Consider the following 27,841-nt stretch of genomic DNA (forward strand, 5'->3'; position numbering starts at 1 on the left):
TTGAGGAGCCTTCGTACGTTTGTATTCAGCTGCCTTCCCTTCACAAACCCCGTCTGGTCCTCATGAATGACCCCGGGCACGCAATCCTCTATTCTAGTGGCCAGGATCTTTGCCAGCAGCTTAGCATCGGCGTTCAGCAGCGAAATCGGCCTATATGACCCGCACTGCAGAGGGTCCTTGTCCCGCTTCAGGATCAAGGAAATCAGCGCCCGTGACATAGTTGGGGGCAAAGCCCCCCCCCCCCCCCCCCCCCCTTGCCTCGTTAAAGGTCCGGACCAACAGGGGGCCCAACTGGTCCAAATACCTTTTATAAAATTCCGCCGGAAACCCATCCGGCCCCGGCGCCTTCCCCGACTGCATGCTCCCTATCCCTTTGACCACCTCCTCCAGCTCGATCGGCGCCCATAGTCCCTCCACCTGCTCCTCCTCCACCCTCGGGAATCACAGCTTGTCCAAGAAGCGCCCCATTCCACCCCCCTCCACCGGGGGCTCCGACTGGTACAGTTCCCCATAGAAGTCTCTGAAGACTCCATTAACATCTACTCCCCTCCGCACCACCTTCCCAGCCTTATCCGTCACTCCCCCAATCTCCCTGGCCGCGTCCCGCTTTCGGAGCTGGTGTGCCAGCATCGCCTTCTCCCCGTATTCATACACCGCCCCCTGTGCTTTCCTCCACTGAGCTTCCGCCTTTCTGGTAGTCAATAGGTCGAATCTGGCCTGAAGGCTACGCCTCTCCCCCAGCAATCCCTCCTCTGGGGCCTCTGCATATCTCCTATCCACCTGCACCATCTCCCCTGTCAGTCTCTCCCTCTCCCTCTGTTCCCCCCTCTCCCTATGGCTTCGAATGGAGATCAATTCCCCCCTCATCACCGCCTTCAATGCCTCCCAGACCGTCCCCACTCGGACCTCCCCGTTGTCATTGGCCTCAAGGTACCTCTCGATACACCCCCGAACCCTCTCGGCCACCTCCTCATCTGCCAGCAGCCCCACCTCCATGCGCCAGAGCGGACGTTGGCCCCTCTCTTCCCCCAGCCCGAGGTCCATCCAGTGCGGGGCATGATCCGAAATGGCAATGGCGGAGTATTCCACATCCTCCACCCTCGACACCAACCCCCTGCTCAGGACAAAAAAATCAATCCTCAAGTAAGCCTTATGTACGTGGGAGAAAAACGAGTATTCCCTGGCCCTTGGCCTCGCAAACCTCCAGGGGTCCACTCCCCCCATCTGGTCCATGAAGCCCCTCAGCACCTTAGCCGCCGCCGGCCTCCTACCCATCCGGGACTTGGATCGATCCAATGGGGATCCAGTACTGTGTTGAAGTCCTCCCCCATGATCAGGCCCCCCACCTCCAGGTCCGGAATGCGGCCCAACATACGCCGCATAAACCCCGCATCGTCCCAATTTGGGGCGTAAACATTCACCAACACCACCCGCTCCCCCTGCAGCTTGCCACTCACCATCACATATCTCCCGCCACTGTCAGCCACCACACTTAACGCCTCAAACGATACGTTCTTCCCCACCAGGATCGCCACCCCCCTACTCTTCTCATCCAGCCCTGAGTGAAATACTTGGCCCACCCATCCCTTCCTCAGCCGAACCTGGTCCGCCACTCTCAGGTGTGTCTCCTGGAGCATGGCCACATCCGCCTTCAGTCCCTTCAGGTGCACAAATACCTGGGCCCGTTTGACCGGCCCATTCAGCCCCCTCACATTCCAGGTTATCAGCCGGATCCGAGGGCTCCCTGCCCCCCTCCCCTGCCGATTAGCCATACCCCATCCCTTGCCCACCCCCGGCCAGCGTCCCACGCTCTGCCAGTTTCCCACGGCGGCAACTCCCCCCCCCCCCCCCCCCCCCTGCGTCCTCCAGCTCCTTCCTGACCGTTTCAGCAGCAACCCAGTACACCCCCCCCCCCCCCCCCCCCCCCCCCCCCCCCCCCCCCCCAGGCTAGGACCCCTCCTAGCTGCGCCCCTCCCTCCACAGCACTCCCATGAGCCAGCTAACTTCTGCTGACCCCGGCGACTCCCACCCTACCGTCGGCTCCTCCCCACGTGGGACTGCCCCTCTTCCATTGTGCCCGTCAACGGATCCCCCCTCCCCCCGCTCTTGCGCGGGAAAGGAAAACAGCCAGCAACGACCCGCGCTTCTCAGCCCCGGCCCCGCCCCCACCATCTCACAGCGCGGGAAACCCGCAGAAAGCCCGCGCTTTCGCCCTGCCGGGCCCCGCCTCCTCCAGGGCCACTCCCATTGTCAGTCCCCCCCACCAGCTCCCCGAACTCCCCGTTTACCCCTCTGCCCGAACCCGTCCACCCGATCCCTGCTTAAAAACCCATATAGAAAAAACAGTACGACATCACCCCACCCACCCTAAGGCCAACCCACTTCTTACACTAAACCAAGCAAATGCAAATACAGTATAATACAACATCCCCCATCCCAGACCCTCCGTTTGAGTCCAATTTCTCGGCTTGCACAAAGGCCCACGCCTCCTCCGGGGACTCAAAATAATGGTGCCGTTCCTTATAGGTGACCCACAGACGTGCCGGCTGCAACATGCCGAACTTCACACTCTGTCTGTGGAGCACCGCCTTCGTCCGGTTAAACCCGGCCCTTCGCCTCGCCACCTCCGCACTCCAGACCTGGAAGATCCGCACCTCCGTGTTCTCCCACTTGCTGCTCCGCTCCTTCTTGGCCCACCGGAACACACACTCACGATCCACGAACCGATGAAACCTCACCAACACCGTTCGGCTTGGGCCTCGTAGCCAGAATTCTGTGGGCCCCCTCCAACTCCAGGGGCCCCTGGAAGGACCCAGCCCCCATCAGCGAGTTTAACATAATCACCACATAGGCCGCTAGGTCCGACCCCTCCAGCCCCTCCGTGAGGCCCAGGATCCGCAAATTCTTCCTCCTCGACCGGTTATCCAGCTCCTCGAACCGCTCCTGCCATCTTTTATGGAGCTCCTCGTGCATCTCCACCTTCCCCGCCACGGCCACGACCTCGTCCTCCCTTTCGGAGGCCTGCTGCTGCAGCTCCCGGATCGCTGTCCCTGGGCTGTCTGGGTCTCCATCAGTTCCCTGTTAGTTACCTTCAGGGACTCCAGCAGCTCCAACTTCAGGTCCTGGAAGCAGCGCAGCAGAGTTGCCTGCTGCTCCTGGACCCCCCACCTCAGCTCCTCGAGGTCTCCGCCGGCCGCCATTTTATCTTCCTGCCCCCGGTTTTCCAGAGGTGCTTTCTTCGGCTTTTTCTCTGCCCCGCTCCTGGTCCGGACCGTTGGGGTCGACTGCTGCCCTCTTCCCCCGTTGGGGTTTGCCGCTACAGCTCCGTTGGGGGCCCTGAAAAGAGCCCCAAAGTCCGATCTCCGCGGGAGCCGCCGAATGTGCGGCTTAACTGCTCATCGCCGCCACCGGAAGTCCCAAGATCATTATTTTCAACAAGGTGAAGTCTACAAGTGAAAATTGAGTCAATAACTGTTTAAGGCCCTTCAACAAGGTTTCCATGCATCAGAGACCTGCTAAGCTACCTTTCTGGTCAAATTAATGGTCTTGAGAGAATTTTGTCCACTATAATTGGCACCAGGTGTTTAGTAACCATACTATTTAAAACCTGGAGGTCTATAACACCATATTCCACAAATATTTTGAATGCAATGCCTTTTACAGGTGGTTTTATGGTAATTTTATCTACTGTATATTGACCTTCAGCAACACAATTAAGACATCCTTGCTTATATACAATACATTTGTATGAAATATACCTTCACAGCTAATTCTCAACTTTTGGATTATTCGTGAACTGTAAAGTTAACACTTGCCTTAAATTGTGAAGATATGCTAACCTTTGAAACTGTGACAACATGCAACTCTGTTTGGCAGGGTTTGATGCAGTGTTAGGCAAGTCATAGCTAATTGTGATGTCTCTTTCACAATGCTAATTCAATTATGACTTTAAGTCACTTGGTTGCTCAAAGCCACGTAAGTGAAATAAAGTATTTTGAGATAAGACATGCTGCTACACCGGGATAAACTCCCAGCATCCAGTTTTGCATTTGTCAAACCGTCAACGTTTTTTATTGATGTTATTAGTCTGGTAAAATGCTAATGTTGCTGTAAGACCATTTTAAACTTGTTAAGAGTATAAACCTTAAAATGTTCAATGGACTATTAACCACAATATCTGAAGAATATCAATTTTAAATATTTATAGATAATTTATTAATCCCTTGAGCACACTATTTGAGATTGAAAAAATGCTGTATTATAAGATCCCACATAATGAATAAAGCTGCTAGTGACTGTCCTGCCTGTAAAATAACTAGAATTCTGGAGAAATCATTGCAACATTAGTAAGCAGAAATATGTATATTTTATTAGAGCAAGCCTTTATGCAAACTAACAGTTTAACAGCCCCAAGTCAGTAGTAGTAGCATAGTAAAGTAATAAGGCTCATCACTTATTTTAAAAGAACACTACTACAATATGTCAGAGTTCCTCTTGGCTCTTTTTAAACATGACCCATATAATATAATGCCGATTCAATGTACAGTCAATATAATTGACTTGTGAATTACCTTTTAGCACACACTCATAACATCAACGTATTTATACAGCACCTTTAACATAATCAAAGTCCCAAGATGCTTGACGTGATCGTTGTAAAGCAAAATTATACATTGAGCCACACAGATGATATTAGGGCAGATTGGTCAAAGGGAGCATCTTTAATGAAAAAAGAGGGCTGAAGAGAGGTTTTGGGAGAAGATCCAGAGCTTAGGGCGAGACAACTGAAGGCATGATCACCAATGTTGCAGAAATTAGTTGAACATAGATATTTTGCAGGGTTGCGTAGCTGGAGGAGATTACAGAGATAGGGGAGCAAGGCAACAGAGACATTTGAAAACAAGAAAGAGAATTTTAAAATCAAGGTGTTGCTTTGCGGGGCGCCATTTATAGACCAGAAAACACAGTGGTGATAGGTGATGGCAACTCAGTTCAAGTAAGGATGCAGGCAGCATACTTTTGGATGGCCTCTGGTTTGTGGAGGGTAGAATGTGGGAGACCAGCGAAGAGTGCATTGGAATAGGTAACAATGTAAATTAGGGTTTCAGCAGCAAATGAGCTGAGACGGACAAAGTGTTGTGGAGTTTGAAGGCATGGTGATGGCCTATATGCGTGGTTGGAAGCTCATCTCTGGGTCAGATATGACACCAAGGTTGTGAAAATCAGACTTAATCTAAGACATTGCTAGGGAGAGGGATGGAGTCAGTAGCTAGGGAACAAAATTTAGTGTGGGGACTGAAGACTATGAGGGTATGAGAGAGAAACTAAAGAAATACGTGAATTCAGAGCTCGGACAAGGGAAAACTTTAGTGAAACTTTGGCCCAGTGGGTTTGTGGGAGGGAGGCAGTAAGAGCAGCTGATTGAATGGTCTCAATCTTATGACAAAGTCGTCCATGAGCTCCTTGCACTTATTATAGGTGAGGGTGTGGCACATAAGGGTTTAAGATGATTACAGTAGAGAAAAGAAGCGAACGGTTATTTTTGTATTCCTTGATTATCCGACAGTGGCCAGCTGTTTTGGAAGTTAATGCTTTAATTGGTCCAACCACATCTGGCTGTAGATGGCTAAACGGGTTGTCTGCCATTTCCTTTCAAGTCTGTATCCTTCGACTTGTGGGGTCTGTGATGAGGTCCATACCAGGGTAGGAGAACAGAGGTGAAGATGATGGTGCAGTTGAGCAAATCAGGAGCTGCATAAATATTGTTGCAAATGGCAGATCAAAGACTAGACATTGGGAATTTGAAAAGCAGCTGAAAGTGAATTGGGGGATAGGCTGAGGAAAGAAGTAAAGATCAAGAAGAAAATGTTTTAATTCTTGGGGGGGTGATGAATAACGAGATGAGATGTTCTAAGGTGGAAAATGTATCCGTGAACCGGAGTCAGGCCAAGGTGTGATTTGGTGATAAACACCACATAGGCATTCTAGAGGGAGATGTAGAGAGGGGCGGTGAGAGTTGATCCATTGGTAGAATCCACAAGATCAACACTGGAAGTGAAGAAGATTGTCAATTTTGGTCCCAGCGGCCATACTTAATGAGAAGATTGACGAGTGTAGGCTAGGACGGTTGAGTCATTGCTGAATGCTCCGTGAGCCTGTCGAAGGATGCCATAAGAGAGACGGGGAAGCTGTAGGCTTATCAAAGAGAGAATCACGCAGGGATGGTAGCAAGAGAATGGGAAGGTTAAGGAAGATTGGTTGAGATATTTGAAGATAGCATATTAGAGGACATTCTGTGGAGATTAGGATGTGAAGATGTATGGTCAGTTGCAGGATTAGAAAGATCCTAAAACATACCAAATGCAACATGTCTCACAATTTACAGTGCAGAAGGAGGCCATTCGGCCCATCGAGTCTGCACCGGCTCTTGGAAAGAGCAACCTACCCAAGGTCAACACCTCCACCCTATCCCCATAACCCAGTAACCCCACCCAACACTAAGGGCAATTTTGGACACTAAGGGCAATTTATCATGGCCAATCCACCTAACCTGCACATCTTTAGACTGAGAGGAAACCGGAGCACCCGGAGGAAACCCACGCACACACGGGAGGATGTGCAGACTCCGCACAGTGACCCAAGCCGGAATCGAACCTGGGACCTTGGAGCTGTGAAGCATTTGTGCTATCCACAATGCTACCGTGCTGCTCATAAATCCTTAGTAAATATTTTATGAATCTGGACGTTATAAATTTGAGTAATTACTTGAAAGAGTGCCTCTATTTATGTATTACACACTTGTCCAGGAAGCAGAGACTAACTGTTGCCATTTTGAAAGCTGCGATTACAGTAATACTAAAGCTTTCTCCTGTTTGAAAAGTCAGCTCCATTTGGGAGGGGATTTGATGAAGGATATCTCCTCTTGATGTAATGATATGTCAGTGTGCTCTGCTACATTTGGGTCAAAGAACCTCTTGCATTTATGTGACTATGTTAACCCATGGATACATTGTCTAGGTACGATAAACTTCCTGCATGCTGACTGTGACAAGTTCCGTCATCCTCTTCTGCATATACAGAAGACACCAGCAGACTGCCCAGTTATCGCTATTGACAGTTTTAGGCATATGTATGTCTTCCCAGACTTTAAAGACTTAGAGTAAGTATAGTTCTTTTTCTTTCTGTGATAGTTTGTCTTGATGGAAAATTAGCTGGTGGTTCTGGGTCATATAGATCTTGAGTACTTGTGCTCTTATTGTTTGTAAATGCTGTTCCCTTCTATATTTTGAAATCAGCTATACCACCACTATAAAACACATATAACCACAATTTCTGTGGGATTCTCCAAATTTACTGCCCTAACTTTGGTAGATCAATCCTCAAGGAAATTCTACTCCTTTTTGTATCGAAGATAGATTTGCAAAATGTGTTTAACTTCCTGTTTCTGCTAAAATATCTCCAATCACTTTTTAAATATAAACAGGTAAAGAATATTTGAGATATGAAATGTATCTATTACAGACTTGAGGTTTCATTGGGGAAAAAACAGTCTGCATTCACTTTTATCACGATCTACCGGTATATATTTTTTGAAAAATAAAGTGGAATTTCCCCATTTTCAAAATGTATTGCTTGAAATAAAACTTGTGGGTGCAAGCCAATGTTTGATTCATTTTTTTTAACTGACGCACTGCATTTGATGTACAATCTCGAGTAGAACATATCTTTGAATCATGCCATAGAACAAAACCGTGAATATTCATGAATTATTGGCCAAAATATGCCTTCTGTCCAGACTTTTAGATGTCATCTGTTCAAAGTTATATTCCAGTGCTGCCTTTGATAAAATAGAATAAATGTTTGATATGGTTCTGAGCTATAAAGGACTAGGAGGATTCTAGATTTAGCCGGCTTGCTTGCTATTACATGATCTCCGTTGTAATGCGGGATCCTTCAAATGTCTGGATTAGGGAGGGTTTCCTGCACCCAATCTCCATTTACTGATTTCTGCTGGAAACTGGATATTATTTTTAATTTTCCTTTACATTGATGGATAGTATAAAACTTACTGTACCTATAGAGCCATCTTCATTTTACCATTATAGAATAAGCTCCTTAATTTTTAATGTATGGGATGTTTTGGCAGATTACTGCATATTTGAATCATTAGCAATTCCTTTTCAGAGCTGTGCATCAGAAAGACTTTTACAAGTATCTGTTTTTAGTGTGCATTGACAGAATAATATTCTATCATTTCCAAAATGTCATAGCCTTTTGGGTAGTGTTGAGCTTATAGTCTAAAGAAATAACTATATATGTATCTTTATAATTTGATATGATGTTTAGGTCATTTATAAATTATCTGTAGTTTACAAGTGGGTCGAATCTATAAGATGAAATGTATTCTTCAGAGATATTGAGACTAACTAACAGCAATCCCGCGATTGCAGTAAATTTGACATTTTATAGATTAAATTGATTGCTGCATTTTAGCACTTTGCAGTAGGTGACAACAGATGATCTAAGATGAAATTTAAATTGATCTTCCCTCAGCATTTTGTTTCTGGTATGTATGCAATTACTTTGCTCCAGAGGACCTTTTGAAAGCCGTCTGTCAATACCAACTACCTGACTGGTGCTCGTATTTGTAAACTCTATGTTAGACACCTGCTGTTGGTTGCTTTTTGGCTGCTATACAGAAAAGCTGTTGCAGGGGCTATGCGCTGTGGGAGTTATTGAGGGGCAGCAATAGGCTGTCATTGCTGTAATGCCCTCGGGAAATGGCAGAATCCCAGGATTCAACACAGTACAAACTGACACTTCGTCTTCTGCCTCCTTTTAATTAAATAGCCTCTGACTAACCAAAAGAAGAATCAATTGGGATTGACTTTTCAAATGGCTTGATTTTATTTCTTGTTTCATGCTCTCTAGCTTTCCCAGTTAGTTGACTGTTTTATTTTAATTTCAGTACTCCAGGTGTACTGAAACAGTTTGTATTGGATCTACACTCTGGGAAATTACACAGGGAATTCCACCACGGCCCAGATCCCACTGATGTTGCTCCCGGACAGGTAAGAAACACATTGTCCAGAATTTAAATTGTTAGGGTAAAGTAACAGGCAGGTTAGAGCTCTAAAGTAATGGGTGAGTTGCAAATATTTAATCTAAACCACAAGACCAAATTATCAGTTTTCAAATGTCTGAATTCTAATCCCTTGAACCATAACTCAATTCCACAGTATGTAGTCTGCAGAGCACAGTTTATACTGAACATTAAAATGTTTATAAACTTCTGAGCATTTTCAATTGAGACGATCATACTGTTCAATTGCAGTTTTAGTCACATGGTGTGGTGTATATATAATTTATGATCTGATGCATTACATAGTAATGAATGGAAATACAAGGTAGAAATTTCAGTGTTAAGTGGGAGAATGCCATAAATTCAATGTGATATTCAAGTCTGTGTGTACATTAAATACATTCTTGAGATTACATTTAAAAATCCACATGAACAATTTTATTGTGTAATCTACACTGGTTTCTTGGATTGTTTCATTCAGCTTTCATTTCCCAATTAGTATCCATTTTCTTGGTTTATTTGTGGTCAGTATAACTAACACTGGATGATGCATGATGATGCCCACAATGAACAATGAAACTGATTATTTCTCAGTCCAGTTGGGGTGATTGTAATCAACAGTGGATTGACTAGGAAATAAAGCAGACCAAATACAAACATGCACCTCTTGAGCCAAATTGCCTTTTTCTGTGCTGCAAATACTTTGTAAGTACAATATATTTTATAAATACCTGATCATACGAGTGAATTGTGTCATTCGCAGTTGAAAACTTGAATTTATAGAGAACCTCATCACACCCTAAATATTAAGTGCTTCCTGCATCATTAATTTCTTTGGTTATCACATTTTGCATAAAATATTTTATTTTGTGCACTGGAATGCCTCGAGTCGCGTGGAGAAATTTGGATAGCTAATACTTTAATATCCCCTCTTTTTCCAACCACAAACCAATATTAACAATATTAAAATAGAAACCGCTGAAAAATCGCAGAAATACAAAAAATATTTTGCAAAATATTGAAAAATATCTAAACGTAGTTTGAAGCAATTCAATGAATAACCCTCGACGGTGAAATAGCACTGAATACATAGGTTATAATGAAATATGCTAAAGGCCACTGTAGGTGGTGGAATCAATAATACTGTGATACTAAAATTAAGTTTTAAAATTATCATAACTTATTTTTAAGATTTATTGCAGATGTGGAAATCGTAGTCGACCAGATGAAATCTTCATTCTAGAGACTGTGATAGTCTACATTTGATTGTCCAAATTACTGTGCAGAAATTTCTACTTGTAATCCAAAGCAATTCATTATTTGAGAAGTAAATGCAACAAAGGAAGTTGAGAACATATGCAGCACAGTAGCATAGTGGTTAGCATTGTTGCTACACAGCGCCAGGGACCTGGGTTTGATTCCCAGCTTGGGTCCGTGGCTATGTGGGTTTCCTCTGGGTGCACCGGTTTCTTCCCACAACTCCCGAAAGATGTGCTTGTTAGATGAATTGGACATTCTGAATTCTCCCTCAGTGTACCCGAAAAGGCGCCGCAGTGTGGCGATTAGTGGATTTTCACAGTAACTTCATTGCAGTGTTAATGCAAACCTACTTGTGACACTAATAGATTATTATAAAGAAATGGTACATTTTGACTTTTTATTCTGAATTAAGCACAAGGTCCTTATATATAAATCGGATAATTGCTTTTTAGCTATATTCTATTTATTTTCTCCACATCATAAAATGTAAATATTTTTGCAAGTACTTAATCTCACCCATGATGAAACATGGCTTTCATTCACTTCACGGTGGAGGCATGTAGCCTCCACATTGAAAATTCCCACACGTGATATAAATAAAGCAATGAAGACTATTGCAGCTCCCAAGATACAGGCTTGTAGAATCTTGTTTATTGTACAGCATTGAATTTAAATGTTTTTAAGCACTGACTACTGTTTGCATTTTTCTCTATATCCGTAAAGTGTTTCTCACCATTATTAGCAGGGAAGATATGCTGCTTTTCTCTCAAATAGTTTATAGTGTTTACTATGTCTGAGCTGCAAGCACACTCAATTCCTTGTTTTTCCACCCCCTCCAAAATGTATTACTTCAGACGTAATCACATTAATGTACCACCTATTTGCCCTGACTTCCTGAAGTCCTTTATATTCCTCCTAACTGTGTATCAAATCTCCTAAGTCTCCTTTTCTGTCATTGATAAATTTAAAGCTTGTGTTCCTCAAACCAAGTTTTTTTTTATATCTAAAGATCCCAGCAATGATTCTGGGGTTGTTACTTCCCATCATTTCTCTGGTCTGAGTAATACCAAAAAAAAAGAAATACCCTTTTACCTTCTTTAATTGCTCTTTGTCAACCAATAGAGGAATTTACCCTGTATATGAACAAATGAGCCTAATTGCACTTCTCCAACCTGATCCTCTTGCCTTCTAATAATCTATTCTCTTCCTTGTGCATCAAATTAGTCACCGTTTTTTTAAATACAAATATCAAACACAACTTCTGTCCAACAAACCCTTGGTTATCCTAAAATGTCACCAACTTTATGAATGTTTTCTTTAAAAGTGTGAGGAACCACAAATGTTTTGTGCTTCTATTCACGAATGCACGTCTTTGTTTTTACCCTTTGTTTTAGCCAAGTGAAGTCGCAAGCAGCCCCCCAGAAAGCTCATTCCAGAAATTGGCTCCAAGTGAACACAGGTATACCATTCTCAAGCGAGAGAAAGATGAATTATAGATCTAATGAAGGAACTGTACAAGACCAGAAATCAAAGAGCTTTGCCTGATGAGAGGCAGAAATACTAAGCCTATATTTTCATAAGTCTGTGTGTACAGTTTTTATTTTGGATAAAACAAAAAAAAAGAAATGTTTGACGAACTGTGGGTTTTTATTTTTCTTTGCTTCTCTGGCTTGTGAATATGTTGACGTACTGTGGTCATTCAGTGTAGTAGATTTTAATAAAACTGTTAAATGTATAACTGGTGGAAAACACTGATCATTTGCAGATCCTAATTTTTTTCTAATAAAAGGCCATATCTTGTATTAGGATTTGCCAAGAGTATGCTTGCCACATACTTTCACTGTCCCATTAAACAGGTCTTATCTTTTGGTGTTCTGTTTCCACATTTTGTCGATGCAAGTTTTCTTTAAATAAGTGGAAAGTGTTCATTATTGCTTGCTCTGTGGGAGTAACTTGAGGTGTTCCTGTTTCACATTCTTTACAGAATGTGTCGACCTCTTAATTTTGAGAAACAATAATAAAATAAGTGGCCTACCAAGATGGTTGAAGAGATTTTGTTCAAGTTACAATCATACATTCCAATTAGTTTTTAAATAAATATTTTAATAAAGACTTAAAATATACAAAAATCAACATTTAGTGATCGTACATTCTTTGTACATTGCTGATATAACAGTAATACAACTGATCAAATATAACTGATCATCTTTTAGTCATGAAAAATGAAAAGCCAGAAGCCAGATTAAAATTCTGTTGAGAGATGAATCATACTGACAGCTTGCAAATTGTATATAAAATATTTTTAGTCTTTTCTCCATCTTTATCTGAAAGAGGCATTTGTGTGATTCAACTAGATTTTTGTTCCATCTCGAGTCTTCAGCTCTGGGCAGCTGGAAGAAAGTGCAAGTTCCTGGTCTACCTTTTGCTGCTGTTTCTTCAGTAACAATCTCCCACCTGTGAAGCCCAGTATCCCTCCACTGACTGCAGCTGCGACCCCTGCGACTTTGAAGCCTGCCAGGAGACCAATAGGCCCTCCCATTACACCACCAATGAGAGCACCTGCCACAGGCAACATTGCAAGTTTATATTTAGCGGCCTGAAAAATCAATGAAAAACAGGTTTAACAAAGACCCAAACTAGATTGTAAGTTACTGTGTGATTTCTTGCTTTCTTAAGAGCTGGTACCAATCCATCAGTGTAAAGTCTTTCTTTACTGCAGCTGTTCTGTGGATGATTACTATGTACAGAGCAGTGCTAGTTGGTTTCACTGCACGAGACCATCACAATACAGATTGATTTTTTTTTTGACATGCAGTGTGTCACTTCTCCCTTATTTTCTTAATTGCTGCTTCCTTCAACATTAGAGAGCCCAGATCAATCAGTTGGGTTAATTCAGAGTATTGCTAGCAGGCAGAGTGCCATTGATTACTCAGCAGGCAAAGATCCCTACCTTGGCCAGATTCTTGGTTCCCTCTTCAACATTCTCAGCAGCAGTACTGACATGGTCTTCAATGCTGTCAATCTTCTCCTGTTGGGTCTAGATGCAAAGGAATTATGTGCTAGCTTTCCAGCTGGGAAGCAGCAGTCAACCAATACACGCAATTATAATTCCTATAATCAGAGTTTGCAGCATCTTTCATCTGCTAGTCAATAAATCTACAATTTCTTAAAAGTACCTCCTCTATTACCTTTCCTGGGAGACCGTTCAGATGGCTTGCCAAGTGTTTAAACATTTATCAACATTAATGTGTCCTTAAATATTTATGGATTAGTGCTAGTTTAACCCATTTGAGGGCTAATTCTTATATGATTTTCAGGTTAGCAAGAATCCTTCAGAATTTTTAATATTTCTGACCACTACATAAGGTGATTTGTGTAATGTTAATGTGTGTGGTATTCACTTTCTGCTTCCAAAATCTGTAACGAGCTTGAGATAGAAATATGACAGGAAAGATTAAAGGGGCTGGTGCACTTTGGCTTTCCTGATCTCAGCTGTCATGAAACCAGGGGATTCTAGGCACTTACAAAATTAAAGACTATGGGAGGAAGGAAGAAAACTATAGACCACTTCAGAAATAAATTTCAATACCGAAATCCAAGCAGAAAATATGAGACGAACTCCAACATTGCCTCTAGCCGATATAATGGTTCATATTTTGAAGTTGTGATGATGGTAAAACTTTGTTCAACACCATTATAACTGAAACTCAACAACCTCTGGTGTCCAGACATTGTGTGGTTAAATGCAATAATGTAAAGTTACTGTCAATGATTGTTCACCCTTTAGCACAATGGGTTAAACAGCTGGCTTGTAAACAATGCCAGCAGTGCAGGTTCAATTCCCGTACCGGCCTCCCCGAACAGGCGCCGGAATGTGGCAACTAGGGGCTTTTCACCGTAACGTCGTTGAAGCCTACAAGCGATTATTATTATTATTCTGTCAAACAGCTAAAGTTCTCCCAGAATCGTAAAATTCACTTGACTTGATGTCGGTTTGCACTTTTTACACAATTAGCCTTGTTGTGAAATTCCTTGGAAATAGTTGTGCCGTTTTGACAGCATACTGCTGAATAACACTGGCCCTGAAAAACTAATTTTGTATTTGTGAAATGTGACATTTCGGATTTTTTAAAAAACTATTTTTAAAAATATAAAAAACCTATTTCACCGTCTACTTGAATCCCACCTCTAGGTTCCAACCTTTATTTGGTTTTCTGTAAAATTATTAAGTGAACGACAGTCAGTATTTTGGTTTGCTGTGCTGGAGAATATTTCAATGTGATTAATTGCCTAGCTTGCTTGATGACATTACTGGATGCTGGCTATTCTGTATAACTGATATTGGAGCAAAATTATCAGGAAAGGTGGAATTCATGTCAGAAATCAGCAAGAGCTTTGTAGCCGCTGCCTTTGAAGTCAGCAGATACCACCACTGTTGCTTCACGACTGACCACAAAATCCAGGCTTCTGAGTTGTGGACAGATAAACAAAATATTTTGAAGATTTTATAACAAGATTGCTATTATCTAATGATTTATGCTGAAAAGTATGGACAGTTGGCTGGGAAGAGAATCGGGCTCAGCTATGATCCCTTCAGATTCATAGAACAATTTACCAATCCTGAATGAAGAATGATCACACAGGAGTAGTACTAAAGAGCTGCTGTCATCCATTAAATTGTAAGTGAGGGAAGTGTATATTAAAGAGGTGATGCAGTAGATTATGCTCCTTCTAAATCTAATATATTTTTCAAATTCTTTGAGTGGGGATGTCTTTTATTGGGCATGATTTTGTTACAAGATGATAAAAAAAGTCAATACTCCTTGAACAAGTTGCTCACTACTGTGCAAGTCACTAACTTTCCTTTTTTTTTAAATGAACCTTGTTGCGATCACAAACACGATGTGGACTTTGGTGTTAAATGTTATTTTTTCAATGTGCAGTATGAGTGCCAAGTTTCCGGCCAGCAGTGATAGGTCACTTACCCTGTAACTTGGGCATGGCAGATCAGGTAAAACAAACACGCTTCCAGAGGCCAAATTTTACTTTGTGTTCATGTCAACATCATTAAACATAGATTAAAGTTTACAAAATACGGTTTATGATGCTGCCTGATACAAATCTAAAGGCTCATTTAGAACATAGAACATTACAGCGCAGTACAGGCCCTTTGGCCCTCGATGTTGCGCCGACCTGTGAAACCACGCTAAAGCCCATCTACACTATTCCCTTATCATCCATTTGTCTATCCAATGACCATTTGAATGCCCTTAGTGTTGGCGAGTCCACTACTGTTGCAGGCAGGGCATTCCACGCCCTTACTACTGGAACCTACCTCTCGCATCTGTCCTGTATCTATCTCCCCTCAATTTAAAGCTATGCCCCCTCGTGCTAGACATCACCATCCAAGGAAAAAAGCTCTCACTGTCCACCCTGTCTAATCCTCTGATCATCTTGTATGCCTCAATTAAGTCACCTCTTAACCTTCTCTCTAATGAAAACAGCCTCAAGTCCCTCAGCCTACACTTGTCTCATCAGTATTCTTGAAATGCACAAGAAGATTCTTACCGCTTAATCACAACCACAATGCTGCTGCTGTAACTATTTGGCACTTTGGCACAACAGTTTTGTACAAAATATGATTGCCCCTTTCTCACATAACTATGTAACTATAAAACCCATTATTTTGTCATTCTGCGGTAATAGGCCACTGATGTTTGTGCCCGTGTATCACAGATTTCCCCCTTAAGATAATAGTTCATAAATTAATTTGCTTTTTATATGGTCACATTTTGTACCTTTCAAAATCTTTGAAGAAACTAAATATATACATATGTATAGGATTCACTATTGTGGACTTCAAATGTTCCATCTCAAAGGAGAAGGAGCATTGATTCCATTTACTTGGTGCTTATTTAATAAAGTTGTAAATGTGATTTATATGACTGCAACAGTTCCTACTTTTTCATTCAAAAATTGCAAAATATGCATTATTAAAAATGGACTAAAATAAATCTGTATTGATTTCAAATTAGGCTGGTAGAATTCATAAGCATAACTGCTAATACAGATAATTACCATCTCGTGGAAGAGAGGGTTTAAAAAAGAAATTAAAAGCAGGAGAGGTAGTGCTACCATTAGGCAAATGGTGGAACAAAATATTGGAGAGAGAAAAAATACAACATAAATGAATTTGTGAGTAGCAATTAAACAGTTACGCCTGAAGAGCAGTTGTGATTTAACTGCTCACAAATGCTGGCACTCGCCCTGTTACAATAAACTCCATGGATGTGTGGTCGTGTTTAATTTGGCACTGGGGTTACTACATACTAACATTACAACTGGTGTTAAATCTAATTTCTCCGGCACCAAATGTTCATCTATCTTGCTGCTTATGTGTCAAAATAGGATATCCTTTTTACTTCATACAAAGTAAATCCTGCTTTATTTAGCCGCAAATTATTATTGCAGGCCCAAAACATATGGCAGCCATGAACTGAAGATATCGCTTCCCCTTCATTCCAGTACACAAGTAATTGAAAGATAAATACTTACATGAAGTAACTGAGAAAATTCATTTACCAAGTTGCTAAGATCAATTAAATTCTGAAAAATAAATGTGTAAATTAGCATTGCAAGCTACTCATACAGACCCCTGAGAAAATCAATTAGATATGAATGTCTAAATATGCCTGCAGTAAACCCTACCAGTAGCCTACATAATTTAACAGAATAATGGAAATTAAACACCCTTACCATTAACATAATCAGAGCTCATCCTCGCCACATATATAATAAACAAAATATACAGTTAAACTGCTCAAGAGATTAGGGTATACAAAATAAGGGTATACTCAAACCAAAACTGATTTATGTTGCAAACATATGTTACAATCCACTGGTTACAATTTTCCGTTATAATCTCAAATATAAGCAATTATGACTTGCCTCTTCTAGCTTCTCCCATGATTCAGCTGCATCTTGATCTTGTGGAATCTGTGGTAGTGGCACATTCAGCTGAACCTGATCTTGGGACAACAGTGAGTCAGAGTCTTGGGAACTCATAGGTGTTCCTAAAATAAAAAAAAGCTTGAGCAAAGACAGTACAATTTCCAGTTGCACAGACTTAACATTTTGGATGTTTCATAGCACTTATTGTTTCAATTGCAAGAAACCCCTGAAAGAGAGTTCCTGGCCCGCTTATATTGACATTTTTATTTTAGCAGAAAGTCACATTGTTTTCTCAGAATTTTGTACATTATTTCATCCAAACACATTTACTTTAAAGGATTTAATTTAACTGCAGTAAAACAAGTCTTTGCGTAAAAAGAGATTGCTTCTAGGCTAATTGATGATTTAGAAAACAGACAGGTCTCAAGTAAAAAGATTGTTTAAGTCATAATTTTTTTTTTACAGGGACTGTACACCACACAGATGGCAAGTAATGTTTCTTTGCCTATAAATGTAAAGAATAAAAGTCACATTTGTGTTTTATCTTCATTAAAACAGTAGAAGTTCTTGGAATATCAACAGGTTGCAGGTCAGATCAAGCCACTGAGTGACTTTATGCTTTATTTCTGCTGTAAGGTTCCTCTCAGGCTGGGTGGGTGCATATGTCATCACAATCTCCAGCTAAAATATTTCACACACTCCCTAGAGTGCAGGAGACCATCCGAAAGAGCATGCTACCTAGACCCACTCCCCCATTGTAACCCTGCACATTGATCATGGCCAATCCACCTAACCTGCATAGCTTTAGACGAGAGGAGGAAACCCACACAGACACGGGGAGAACGTGCAAACTCCACACAATCATCCAAGACTGGAATTGAATCCGGGTCCCTGACACTGAATTTATTCAAGTAGGAAGTCTTAACACCAGGTTTGTTTCGAATCAGTAGCTTTCGGACCACTGCTCCTTCCTCAGGTGAATGAAGAGGTAGGTTCCAGAAACATATATATATAGACAAAATCAAAAATGCAAGATGATACTTTGAATGCGAGTCTTTGCAAGTAATTAAGTCTTTACAGGACCAGGTGGAGCAGATTAAAGAGGTGTGAATTGTCTCAAGCGAGGACAGATGGTGGTGGGGGGGGGGGGGTGAATGTAATGCGACATGAATCCAAGGTCCCGGTTGATGCCGTACTCGTGTATGCGGAACTTGGCTGTAAGGTTCTGCTCGGCAATTCTGCATTGTCGCGCGTCCTGAAGGCCGTCTTGGAGAACGCTTACCCGAAGATCAGAGGCTGAGTTCCCTTGACTGCTGAAGTGTTCCCCGACTGGAAAGGAACATTCCTGCCTGACGATTGTTGCACGATGTCCATTCATCCGTTGTTGCAGCATCTGCATAGTCTCGCCAATGTACCATGCTTCGGGACATCCTTTCCCGAGGTCTTTTTCCAAATGGCAGCCAATGATTAGTGGGGTACCGCAGCGATCAGTGCTGGTCCCCAGCTATTCACAATATAAATAATTTAGATGACGGAACTAAATGCAATATCTCCAAATTTGCAGATGGCTCCAAGTTAGGTGGGAAGGTGAGCTCTGAGGAGGATGCAGAGATCCTTCAGTGTGATTTGGACAAATTGAGTGAGTGGGCAAATGAATGGCAGATGCAGTATAATTCGGATAAATGCGAGGTAATCCACTTTGGTAGTTTAGGAAAGACAGACTGTTATCTGGATGGCCATACATTAGGAGAAGTAATTTGCAACGAGATCTGGGTGTCCTCACACAGCAGTCGCTGAAGGTAAGCATGCAGGTGTAGGAAGGAGTAAAGAATGCAAATGATGTGTTGGCCTTCATAGTGAAAGGATTTGAGTACAGGAGCAGTGTTGGCTTGCAATTATACAGGGCCTTGGTGAGGCCACACCTGGAATATTGTGTGCAGTTTTGGTCTCCTTATCTGAGGAAGGATGTTCTTGCTCTACAGGGAGTGCAGCTAAGGTTTGCCCGACTGATTTCTGGGATGGCAGGATGGACATATGAGGAGATTGAGTCTGTTACGATTGAATTCATTGGAGTTCAGAAGAATGAGGAGGGTGGGGTTCACAAAAGACTGCAAAGAGCACCCAATTTTTTTTTCTCCAATTAAGGGGCAATTTAGCATGGCCAATTTACCAACACTGCACATCTTTTTGGGTTGTGGTGTGAGACCCACGCAGCCATTGAGAAAATATGCAAACTCCACACGGACAGTGACACGGAGCCGGGATCAAACCCGGGTCCTCGGCTGTGTGAGGCAGCAGTGCTAACCACTGAGAAGCCTATAAAATTCTAACAGGACTAGACAGGGTAGATGCAAGGATGTTCTTGATAGTGGGAGTGTCCAGAGCCTGGCAGCATAGTCCGAGTATACAGAGTATAGGACAGAGATCAGGAGAAATTTCTTCACCCAAGAATGGTCGGCCTGTGGAATTCATTACCACAGGAAGTAGTTGAGGCCAAAACAAGGAGGAAACATGCTAGGGATGGCTGAATGGCCACCTGCTATTTTCTATGTTTTAAGCATAATGAACGCCGAGCTTTCAGGCTCATACATTTCCCCTTAATGCTAGTGTGCCACAGAGTGGCAAAAGTTTTCATTCCAACCTGTATGGGGAAAGCAACAGCAGGACAAATTATATACAATAAGATTACTATCCTAATTGTGCCCAAAGTCAGACGAAAAAGTACTCATATCAAACAAACATAAAAGTCATCATATATCAGAAACATAACATAGGAGTAAGATTATACAACAAGTGCAGTCCTCACTGAAACTACTATTGTTTAAATGAGAAGTAAACAGTCAATCAAAGCCAGAAGATGTAAAACATCCCTTATTTGTACTTTTGTGCTCCAAAATATATTACCTTCTATAGTCTGCGACCTCACTAAAGATGAGTGTGGCCCCTGTGAATTGTCCATTTTGCAATGTCCACCCGGTTCCTCTGCAAACTCTGAATGGAGCTTCAGGAACTCCAGGACTGCAAATGCAGCCCGCTTCTGTACACAGTCTATTATTTTCTCCAAAGCTTGTGAATCTTCGTCTCTCACCCTAAGGCATAATGTTTCCATTTCCCTCACGTTAGCTCGTAGCTGCTGTAGGACAAAGTAAAAGGAAAAAATGTCTATACTAAACAGGTCTAGTAGTTATGATCAGTTTTCAGAGAACTTTTGTGGTTATGAAAGTAAGGAGTAGACTGTTGCAGCACTTACATATTGATCAATCACTCAGTTGAAGTAGCACCACTGCCAGAGGCAAAGAAATCCTCTTTACCCAACAAATTGTCATAACCACCAACTCAGGAAAAAAAAACCACATGAATCTATGTGAATCGTGAACTCTGGCATCAAACCATTTGTCCTTATTACCAGATTCTTAACTATTGATTAAACCAGTTCTGTCATGAATGGAATTTGGGGGAATTCACAATTAAATTGCACGTTGAATCTTTCCACCACTACAATATCTTACGCAATCTTAAAATAATCCGAAACAAAATTTTATTTAAGTATGATGTAAGTGTGCATTTGTGTTTATCTATTAATATCATGAACTTTGATTAAGCTTTCAACCCCCGAATTTCTCTTCACCCTTAGTTTGGTATTTATTCCTTCCATTATTTATATCTTAGCACATGATTCCTTCACACATTTTAATGTTAAAATGTTATAGAAATGCAAATGTATTACTTTTAAGCTTAAAAAGTCAATAAGTAAAAAAGACTAACCTTTTACCCACATTTCACTAATATTCAGTAATCTTGCAAAAGAAGCAAATATGATGTGAGAAAAAGCTTTTTCACACAAGTGCTTGAGGTCTGGATTGCATAGCCTGCAAGTGTGGTGGAGGCAGATTCAATCGAGGCATTCAAGAGGGCATTGGTGATTGTTTCTATTCAAGTAATGTGCAGGGAGAGGGGAAAAGGTAGGGAAATGGCACTAAATCATAACGTTCATTCAGAGAGCTGGTGCTGACACGATGGGCCAAATGGCCTCCTGCGCCATAACATTGTGAAATGCATCTTATTTACATTTGGACCAATCATTTTCTTTTCTGCAAAATCAAAGAATGAGTGAACATGAATATATTAAAAGTGAAGTGAGTGTTTGTCTAGTTGAGCACATAGCACTGCCTACTTCAAAATCAATGCATCACGTGCAAGGCACACACAGATCCTAATGGTAATAATCAGTGCTAAGGTTCTCTTTTCACTCTGGTCACTGTTTTCACAGCTGGTAATATCAGCCACTTGTGCAGTGTAACATGGCATTGCATAACTGATACGAACATGACTATCAACTGGTTGCTACTACTATGGCCATGTCCCACGTAACAGCTCTTCACTGGAGGTGCCACTGGTTTTGTTGCATGTTTGATAGGGGATTGAAATGCAGGGTGACTCACCAATCTAATGTAAATCAACCAGTGCTCAGATTATTGCTTGAGGTCTCCTACTAACAATGAAGAGCGTTGTTGATTAGAACAGCAGAATAGTGTGTTTCAATGTCTCGCTACATAACTGAGAAAAAACCTGGCTGATAGCATTCATTGTCAACTGAAGCCAATCTTTTGGAAGATCTGGGGCGGGCCATGTCCCCACGCCAGCGTCAAAACGCGGTGTTTCACTCTGACTTTCCTTATGAAAGTCCAGAGTGATTCCCCAATTTGCAGGGGCTAGCAGGGCCCCGGAGAGCTTCCTGCAGCCCTAGCTGCGGATATGAGGCCCTGAACTACCGGTCGGGAGTCCGCGCATGTGCACTGTGGTGGGCGCCCCGTGGGACATAGCGGACTCACACCGCGGAGCAGCTCCAGTAACGTAGGTCCCCCCGAGATCGCGCACGCGCCCGGATTGGTGCCGTCCGATCGCTGCCCCGGCTGTCAATGAGGCGCCCTCCGCATATGCAGCTGCGGACTGAGTCGGCAGCCGCCACGCCATGTTTCCGACAGGTTAGACCATGAGAGGCCCATGCCATCAGGAACTCAGCCAGGTATACATGGAGAATCGCGGGAGGGCCTCTGTCAATGACCCCTACCCGTGCCGCATAGACCACGCGCGCGTGATTCGTGGAGAATCATGGGATTGGCTTCACGCCGGATTCTGGCGGTGATGCTCATTCTCCGCTCCCACGCCGATCGCGATTTCGGCGCGGAGGCTCGGACAATCCCGCCCCGGAGCTTTTCAATAAATAGTTGTTTGGCACTTGAGTATTGCTGAAATAAAAGACATGTTGAAGCTTTTCGACTTGCACTCATCAGGACTCAAGAATAACTATATCAGAGGAAAACAATAATCTATACCGTTTGTGAAGCGAGAGTGCTGATTGGTTGGCAAGTGGGCATTGATTTATAAAGGCATTGTCATGGAGAATATACCAGTTCATGCTGACTAACAGTTAACCCACACGTGGGAGAGTATCATCAGGCGAATGAGACTTCGGGAGTTCTTCCACAGGCCACAAGAGGCCGACAGCAAACCGATGAGTCAACCAATGAACCGGAACAGCAGACCGAGAGATCTGCGGTGCGGCAACCGAAGAGAAAAGAGTCGAATTGGACCCCTCCGGAAGGCCGCTGCCCTAGACTCGACATGTATGCTCAAGCCGTTAGGAGTCGTGTCAATGCCAGATTCATCAGTCGCATTCACAAGACAGCCCCGAACGTCACCCAAGCACAGCGCAACGCCATCCACGCTCTCAAGACCAACCGCAACATCGTCAAAAAACGAGCAGACGAAGGGGGGCCACTGTCATACTGAAGAGAACGGACTACTGCAAAGAAGTGTACCGACAACTCAACAGCCAGGAACACTACAGACAGTTACCTGCAGATCCGACCAAGGAACACACCCGCCAACTCAACCGACTGAACAGAACTTGGATCCAGACTTTCAGAGCACCCTATGTGCTCTCATCCCACGTACTCCCCGCATTGGAGATCTCTACTGCCTACCGAAAATACACAAGTTATATCAGGCAATGGGACCCTGTTGAGAACCTCTCTGGCTACATAGAGGGCATCTTGAAACCTATCGTACAAGGTCCACCCAGCTTCTATCGCGACACGGTGGACTTCCTACAAAACTCAGCAGCCATGGACCAGTTGAACCAGGAACATTCCTCGTCACAATGGACGTCTCGACACTCTACAGCAGCATCCCCCATGACAATGGCACTGCTGCAACAGCCTCAGTACTCAACACCGACAACTGCCAATCGCCAGACGCAATTCTGCAACTCATCCACTTCATTCTGGATCACAACGTCTTCACCTTCGACAACAAGTTCTTCATCCAGATGCACGGAACAGCCATAGGGACCAAATTTGAACCTCAATATGCCAACATCTTCATGCACAAGTTTGAACAAGACCTCCTCACCGCACAGGTCCTTCAACCGACGTTATACACCTGATACATCGATGACATTTTTTTCCTTTGGACCCTTGGCGAAGAATCACTGAAACAACTACACGATGAGATCAATAAGTTCCATCCCACCATCAGACTCACCATGGTCTACTCTCCAAAATCGGCTGCATTCTTGGCACACTCATCTCCATCAAGGACGGTCACCTCAGCACTTCACTGTAGGCCCATGGATAACCTCACGATGCTCCACTTCTCCAGCTTCCACCCTAAACACATTAAAGAAGCCATCGCCTTTGGACACGCCCTCTGTATACACAGGAGCTGCTCAGGCGAGGAGGAGCATAACAGACATATACAGATGCTGAAAGATACCCTCGTCCGAACAGGATATGGCGCTGGACTCATCGATCACCAGTTCCAACGTGCCACAGCAAAAAAACCGCACCGACCTCCTCAGAAGACAAATACGGGACACGATCGACAGAGTACCCTTCGTCGTCCAGTACTTCCCCGGAGCGCAGAAACCACAACATCTCTACGTTGCCTTCAACACATCATTGATGAAGATGAACATCTTGCCAAAGTCATCCCCACACCCCCACTACTTGCCTTCAAACAACCGCGCAATCTCAAACAAACCATTGTTTGCAACAAACTACCCAACCTTCAGAACAGCGACCACAACACCACACAACCCTGCCAGGGCAATCTCTGAAAGATGTGCCAGATCATCGACATGGGTACCACCATTACACGTGAGAACACCATCCACCAGGTACACGTTACATACTCGTGCGACTCGGCCAACGTTGTCTACCTCATACGCTGCAGGAAAGGATGTCCGAAGCATGGTACATTGGCGAGACCATGCAGACGCTACGACAACGGATGAACGGACATCGCACGACAATCGCCAGGCATGAATATTCCTTTCCAGTCGGGGAACACTTCAGCAGTCGGGGAACACTTCAGCAGTCGAGGGCATTCAGCCTCTGATCTTCGGGTAAATGTTCTCCAAGGCGGCCTTCAGGACCCGCAACAACGCAAAATCGGCGAACAGAAACTTATAGCCAAGTTCCGCACACGTGAGTACGGCCTCAACCGGGACCTTGGATTCATGTCGCATTACATTCATCCCCCACCATCTGGCCTTGGCTTGCGTAATCCTACCAACTGTCCTGGCTTGAGACAATTCACACCTCTTTAACCTGGGGTTACCCCTATCTCTGGATCTGTAAAGACTTAATTACCTGAAAATGTTCGCACTCAAAGCATTGTCTTGCAGCTTTGACTTTGTTTCTATATGCTTCTGGAACATACCTCTTCATTCACCTGAGGAAGGAGCAGAGCTCCAAAAGCTAGTGATTTGAAACAAACCTGTTGGACTTCAACCTGGTGTTGTAAGACTTCTTATTTGATTGAGTAAGGCATTCCCCTGGGGAATGAATCAGCAAATGGCTGTCACTTACTTTGTTTAGCTGAAATGTGTTTACATCTTCTTTCTGCCTGCAAAGAACAGGGCTCTGGGTATTGATATATGTAGCCTCCAGAACACGCAAATACACCACACTGTGGGCCTGAGTCTGACAATCTTAATTTGCTGAATTGCCCCCCCCCCCCCCCCCCCATTAATATCCTACGGGTTACCATTGACTAAAGACTGAACTGGACTAGCCATATAAATACTGTGGCAGCAAGAGCAAGTTAGAAGTTGAGAATTTGGCAGAGTGTAACTCACCACCTGACCCCCCCCCCTCACATCCCAAAAGCCTGTCCACCATCTACAAGGCAGGAGTGCAATGGAATACTCTCCACTTGCCTCAACACCATCCAGCCATCTTGAGTGGCAAGCTATCCACGCCATCTTGCCCAATGTTAAGGTCAATGACCTGTCATCAGAATAATTCTGATGCAAGCTTATTTATTAGCCTGAAATGTTTAACTTTGTTTCTCTCTCTACAGATGCCGCCAGATCTGCTGAGTATTTCTACCAATTTCTGAACTTATTTTTAATAGCTTTCGGTTAAATGTTTATCTTAAGTAATGGTTTTCGTACATTCTACCTTGGATACATCTATTTTCCACTTTCACCTTCTTTGCTTTTTAAAAAGTAAAACCCAAGTGCTCATTAAGCAATTATTTCATCTCAATTGGCAACTCATGAAATAGAAATATGTATTGTGACAAAGAAAGAGACAGAACAGCAGTGGGAATTATTTAAAACATTGATCAGTAGTGTTCGCAAGAAACATATTCAACAAAGTAGCCAGTAATGAACGTCATGGATGAATAAAGAGATAAGGTGAAAATCAAAACTATATCCACTAGGTTCCTTCGGCGAGATCTCTCGGATCTTCCAGTCCTGCCAATGGTGCCCGCCGCGGGTTTCCCGGCGGCATGTAGTGAACTCAATGGAAAATCCCATTCATAGCGGCAGGACCAGAAGATCCTGCTGCTGGTCAATGGCTGGCGACCTTCCACCGCCAAGAAACACGCCACAGGGAAGCCAGAGAATCTCGGCCATAGACTGCAAACGGGAATACGAAGAGGTTAGGAAAGAAGTAAAAGATTAGCAAAGCAAACCCAGAACAGAAAATTAAATTATCAAGGAATAAAAAAAGAAACACAAACACTCTGTATGCATCTATCAGGATAGGAATTGGACCATGAAGGGATGCTCAAGTTAAACTCACAGATAATGGCATTTAAATGGCAAGAAATTCAGAATATTCCACCCAAGTATTTACCAGAGGCACTAAGAAAACGCAATGACACGAGAAGAAAAGATCAAAACAGATATGAAAGCATTTAAGATAGAAAGGGTGGAGATAAATTGATCAACTAATCATAATGAAGCAGGATAAAATCCTAGGTCACGATGAACTGCATTGTGCCTATTAAACAACTTACATATATAGAGGACATTTAATGTTGTAAAATGTCCTGAAGGACTTTAACAAGAGCAATATTAACAAAAACATATTTGGTACCAAATCACAGGAAAAGGAATCAGGGCAGATGATCAAAAGCTTTATCAAAGAGGTAGATTTTAAGGAACATCTTAAAAAGAGAGGGAATTCCAGCAACCATGGCCAAGGCAATTGAAAACAGAATTGCCAATGGTGGAGTAATTAAAATCAGGGACGCAGAAAAGGCCAGATTTGGAGGAGCACAGGTATTGTTAAGGCGTGTTGGGCTAGAAGTGGCTGCACAGTTAGGGAGGGGGGTGGAGATCATGAATTTTTTGAAAACAAGGATCAGGATTTTAAAATTGAGGTGATGTCCAACAAGGAGCTGGTGAAGATCAGAAAGCTCAGGGTTGGTGGGTAAACGAAATTTGGAGTGAATTAAGGTACAGGCACCAGAGTTTTGGATATACACATTATATCGTGTGGAAAATGAGAGATAATTCAGGATACCAGTGAAATAGTTATTCCTAGAGGTAACAAAGACATGGATGCGGGTTTCAGCAGCAGAATTGCTGGTGCAGGGTCAGAGTTGAGTGATGTTACAGTGATTGAAGTAGGTAATCATGATGATAGTGTAATTATGTGGTAGAAAACTCATCTCAAGGTCAAACACACCAAGTTAGTGAATATTCTTGCAGCAGAGATGGAAATGGAGAACAGAGAACAGAATTTGCAGCAAAGCCAAAATACAATGGCTTCAGTCCTCCCAATATTATTTGGAGGAATCGGTTTGGAGGAAATTTCTGCACATCCACTATTGGAACTAAATGTCATCAGAATACAGGTGGAATGTGATGCTGTGTTTACAGATGATATTGTTAAGTGGTAACATGTATATGGGATATAAAAGGAGGCTAAGGATAGATCTTTGGCGACCTTCAGCATTAGCATAGCAAGAGTGGGAAGAGAAGCTACAATTGATCATTCTCTGGTTACAATTCAAAATTAAAGAGAAAGGGCACATACTGCACAGATATTTTTAAATTTATTTATTAATGGGATATGGGTTACATTGGCAAAGCCAGTTTTTATTTAATGTCCTTGAGAAGGAATCGGTGAGTCACCTTCTTGAAATGCTGCAGTCTGCATGGTACTCGTGCAGTGTGGGTAGGTAGAGTCCCAGAATTATGATCCACCAACAATGATGAAACAATATAGTTCCAAGTCAGGATGG

General features: G+C 43.0%; 2 protein-coding genes across 4 annotated transcripts in view; one reads left to right on the top strand and one right to left on the bottom strand.

Annotated features, from left to right (window-relative positions):
- erp44 (endoplasmic reticulum protein 44) overlaps positions 1-12,380 on the top strand; it is a 156,003-nt gene extending 143,623 nt beyond the window's left edge. Inside the window, exons 10-12 of the mRNA XM_038797649.1 lie at positions 7,018-7,159; positions 8,969-9,071; positions 11,737-12,380. Of these exons, the coding sequence (XP_038653577.1) occupies positions 7,018-7,159; positions 8,969-9,071; positions 11,737-11,838 (347 nt within the window). The 3' untranslated portion in view covers positions 11,839-12,380. The remainder of the gene's footprint in view (positions 1-7,017; positions 7,160-8,968; positions 9,072-11,736) is intronic.
- A 44-nt stretch (positions 12,381-12,424) lies between these two features.
- Positions 12,425-27,841, bottom strand: part of stx17 (syntaxin 17) — an 85,203-nt gene continuing 69,786 nt past the window's right edge. For all 3 annotated transcript variants that reach the window (XM_038797652.1, XM_038797651.1, XM_038797650.1), the window contains exons 4-8: positions 20,198-20,426; positions 17,291-17,415; positions 16,898-16,948; positions 13,293-13,379; positions 12,425-12,938 (exon numbers count right to left, since the gene is read on the bottom strand). In XM_038797652.1, the coding sequence (XP_038653580.1) occupies positions 12,693-12,938; positions 13,293-13,379; positions 16,898-16,948; positions 17,291-17,415; positions 20,198-20,426 (738 nt within the window). In that variant the 3' untranslated portion in view covers positions 12,425-12,692. The remainder of the gene's footprint in view (positions 12,939-13,292; positions 13,380-16,897; positions 16,949-17,290; positions 17,416-20,197; positions 20,427-27,841) is intronic.

Source organism: Scyliorhinus canicula, chromosome 5, assembly GCF_902713615.1.
Source record: "Scyliorhinus canicula chromosome 5, sScyCan1.1, whole genome shotgun sequence".
Classification (NCBI taxonomy): domain Eukaryota; kingdom Metazoa; phylum Chordata; class Chondrichthyes; order Carcharhiniformes; family Scyliorhinidae; genus Scyliorhinus; species Scyliorhinus canicula.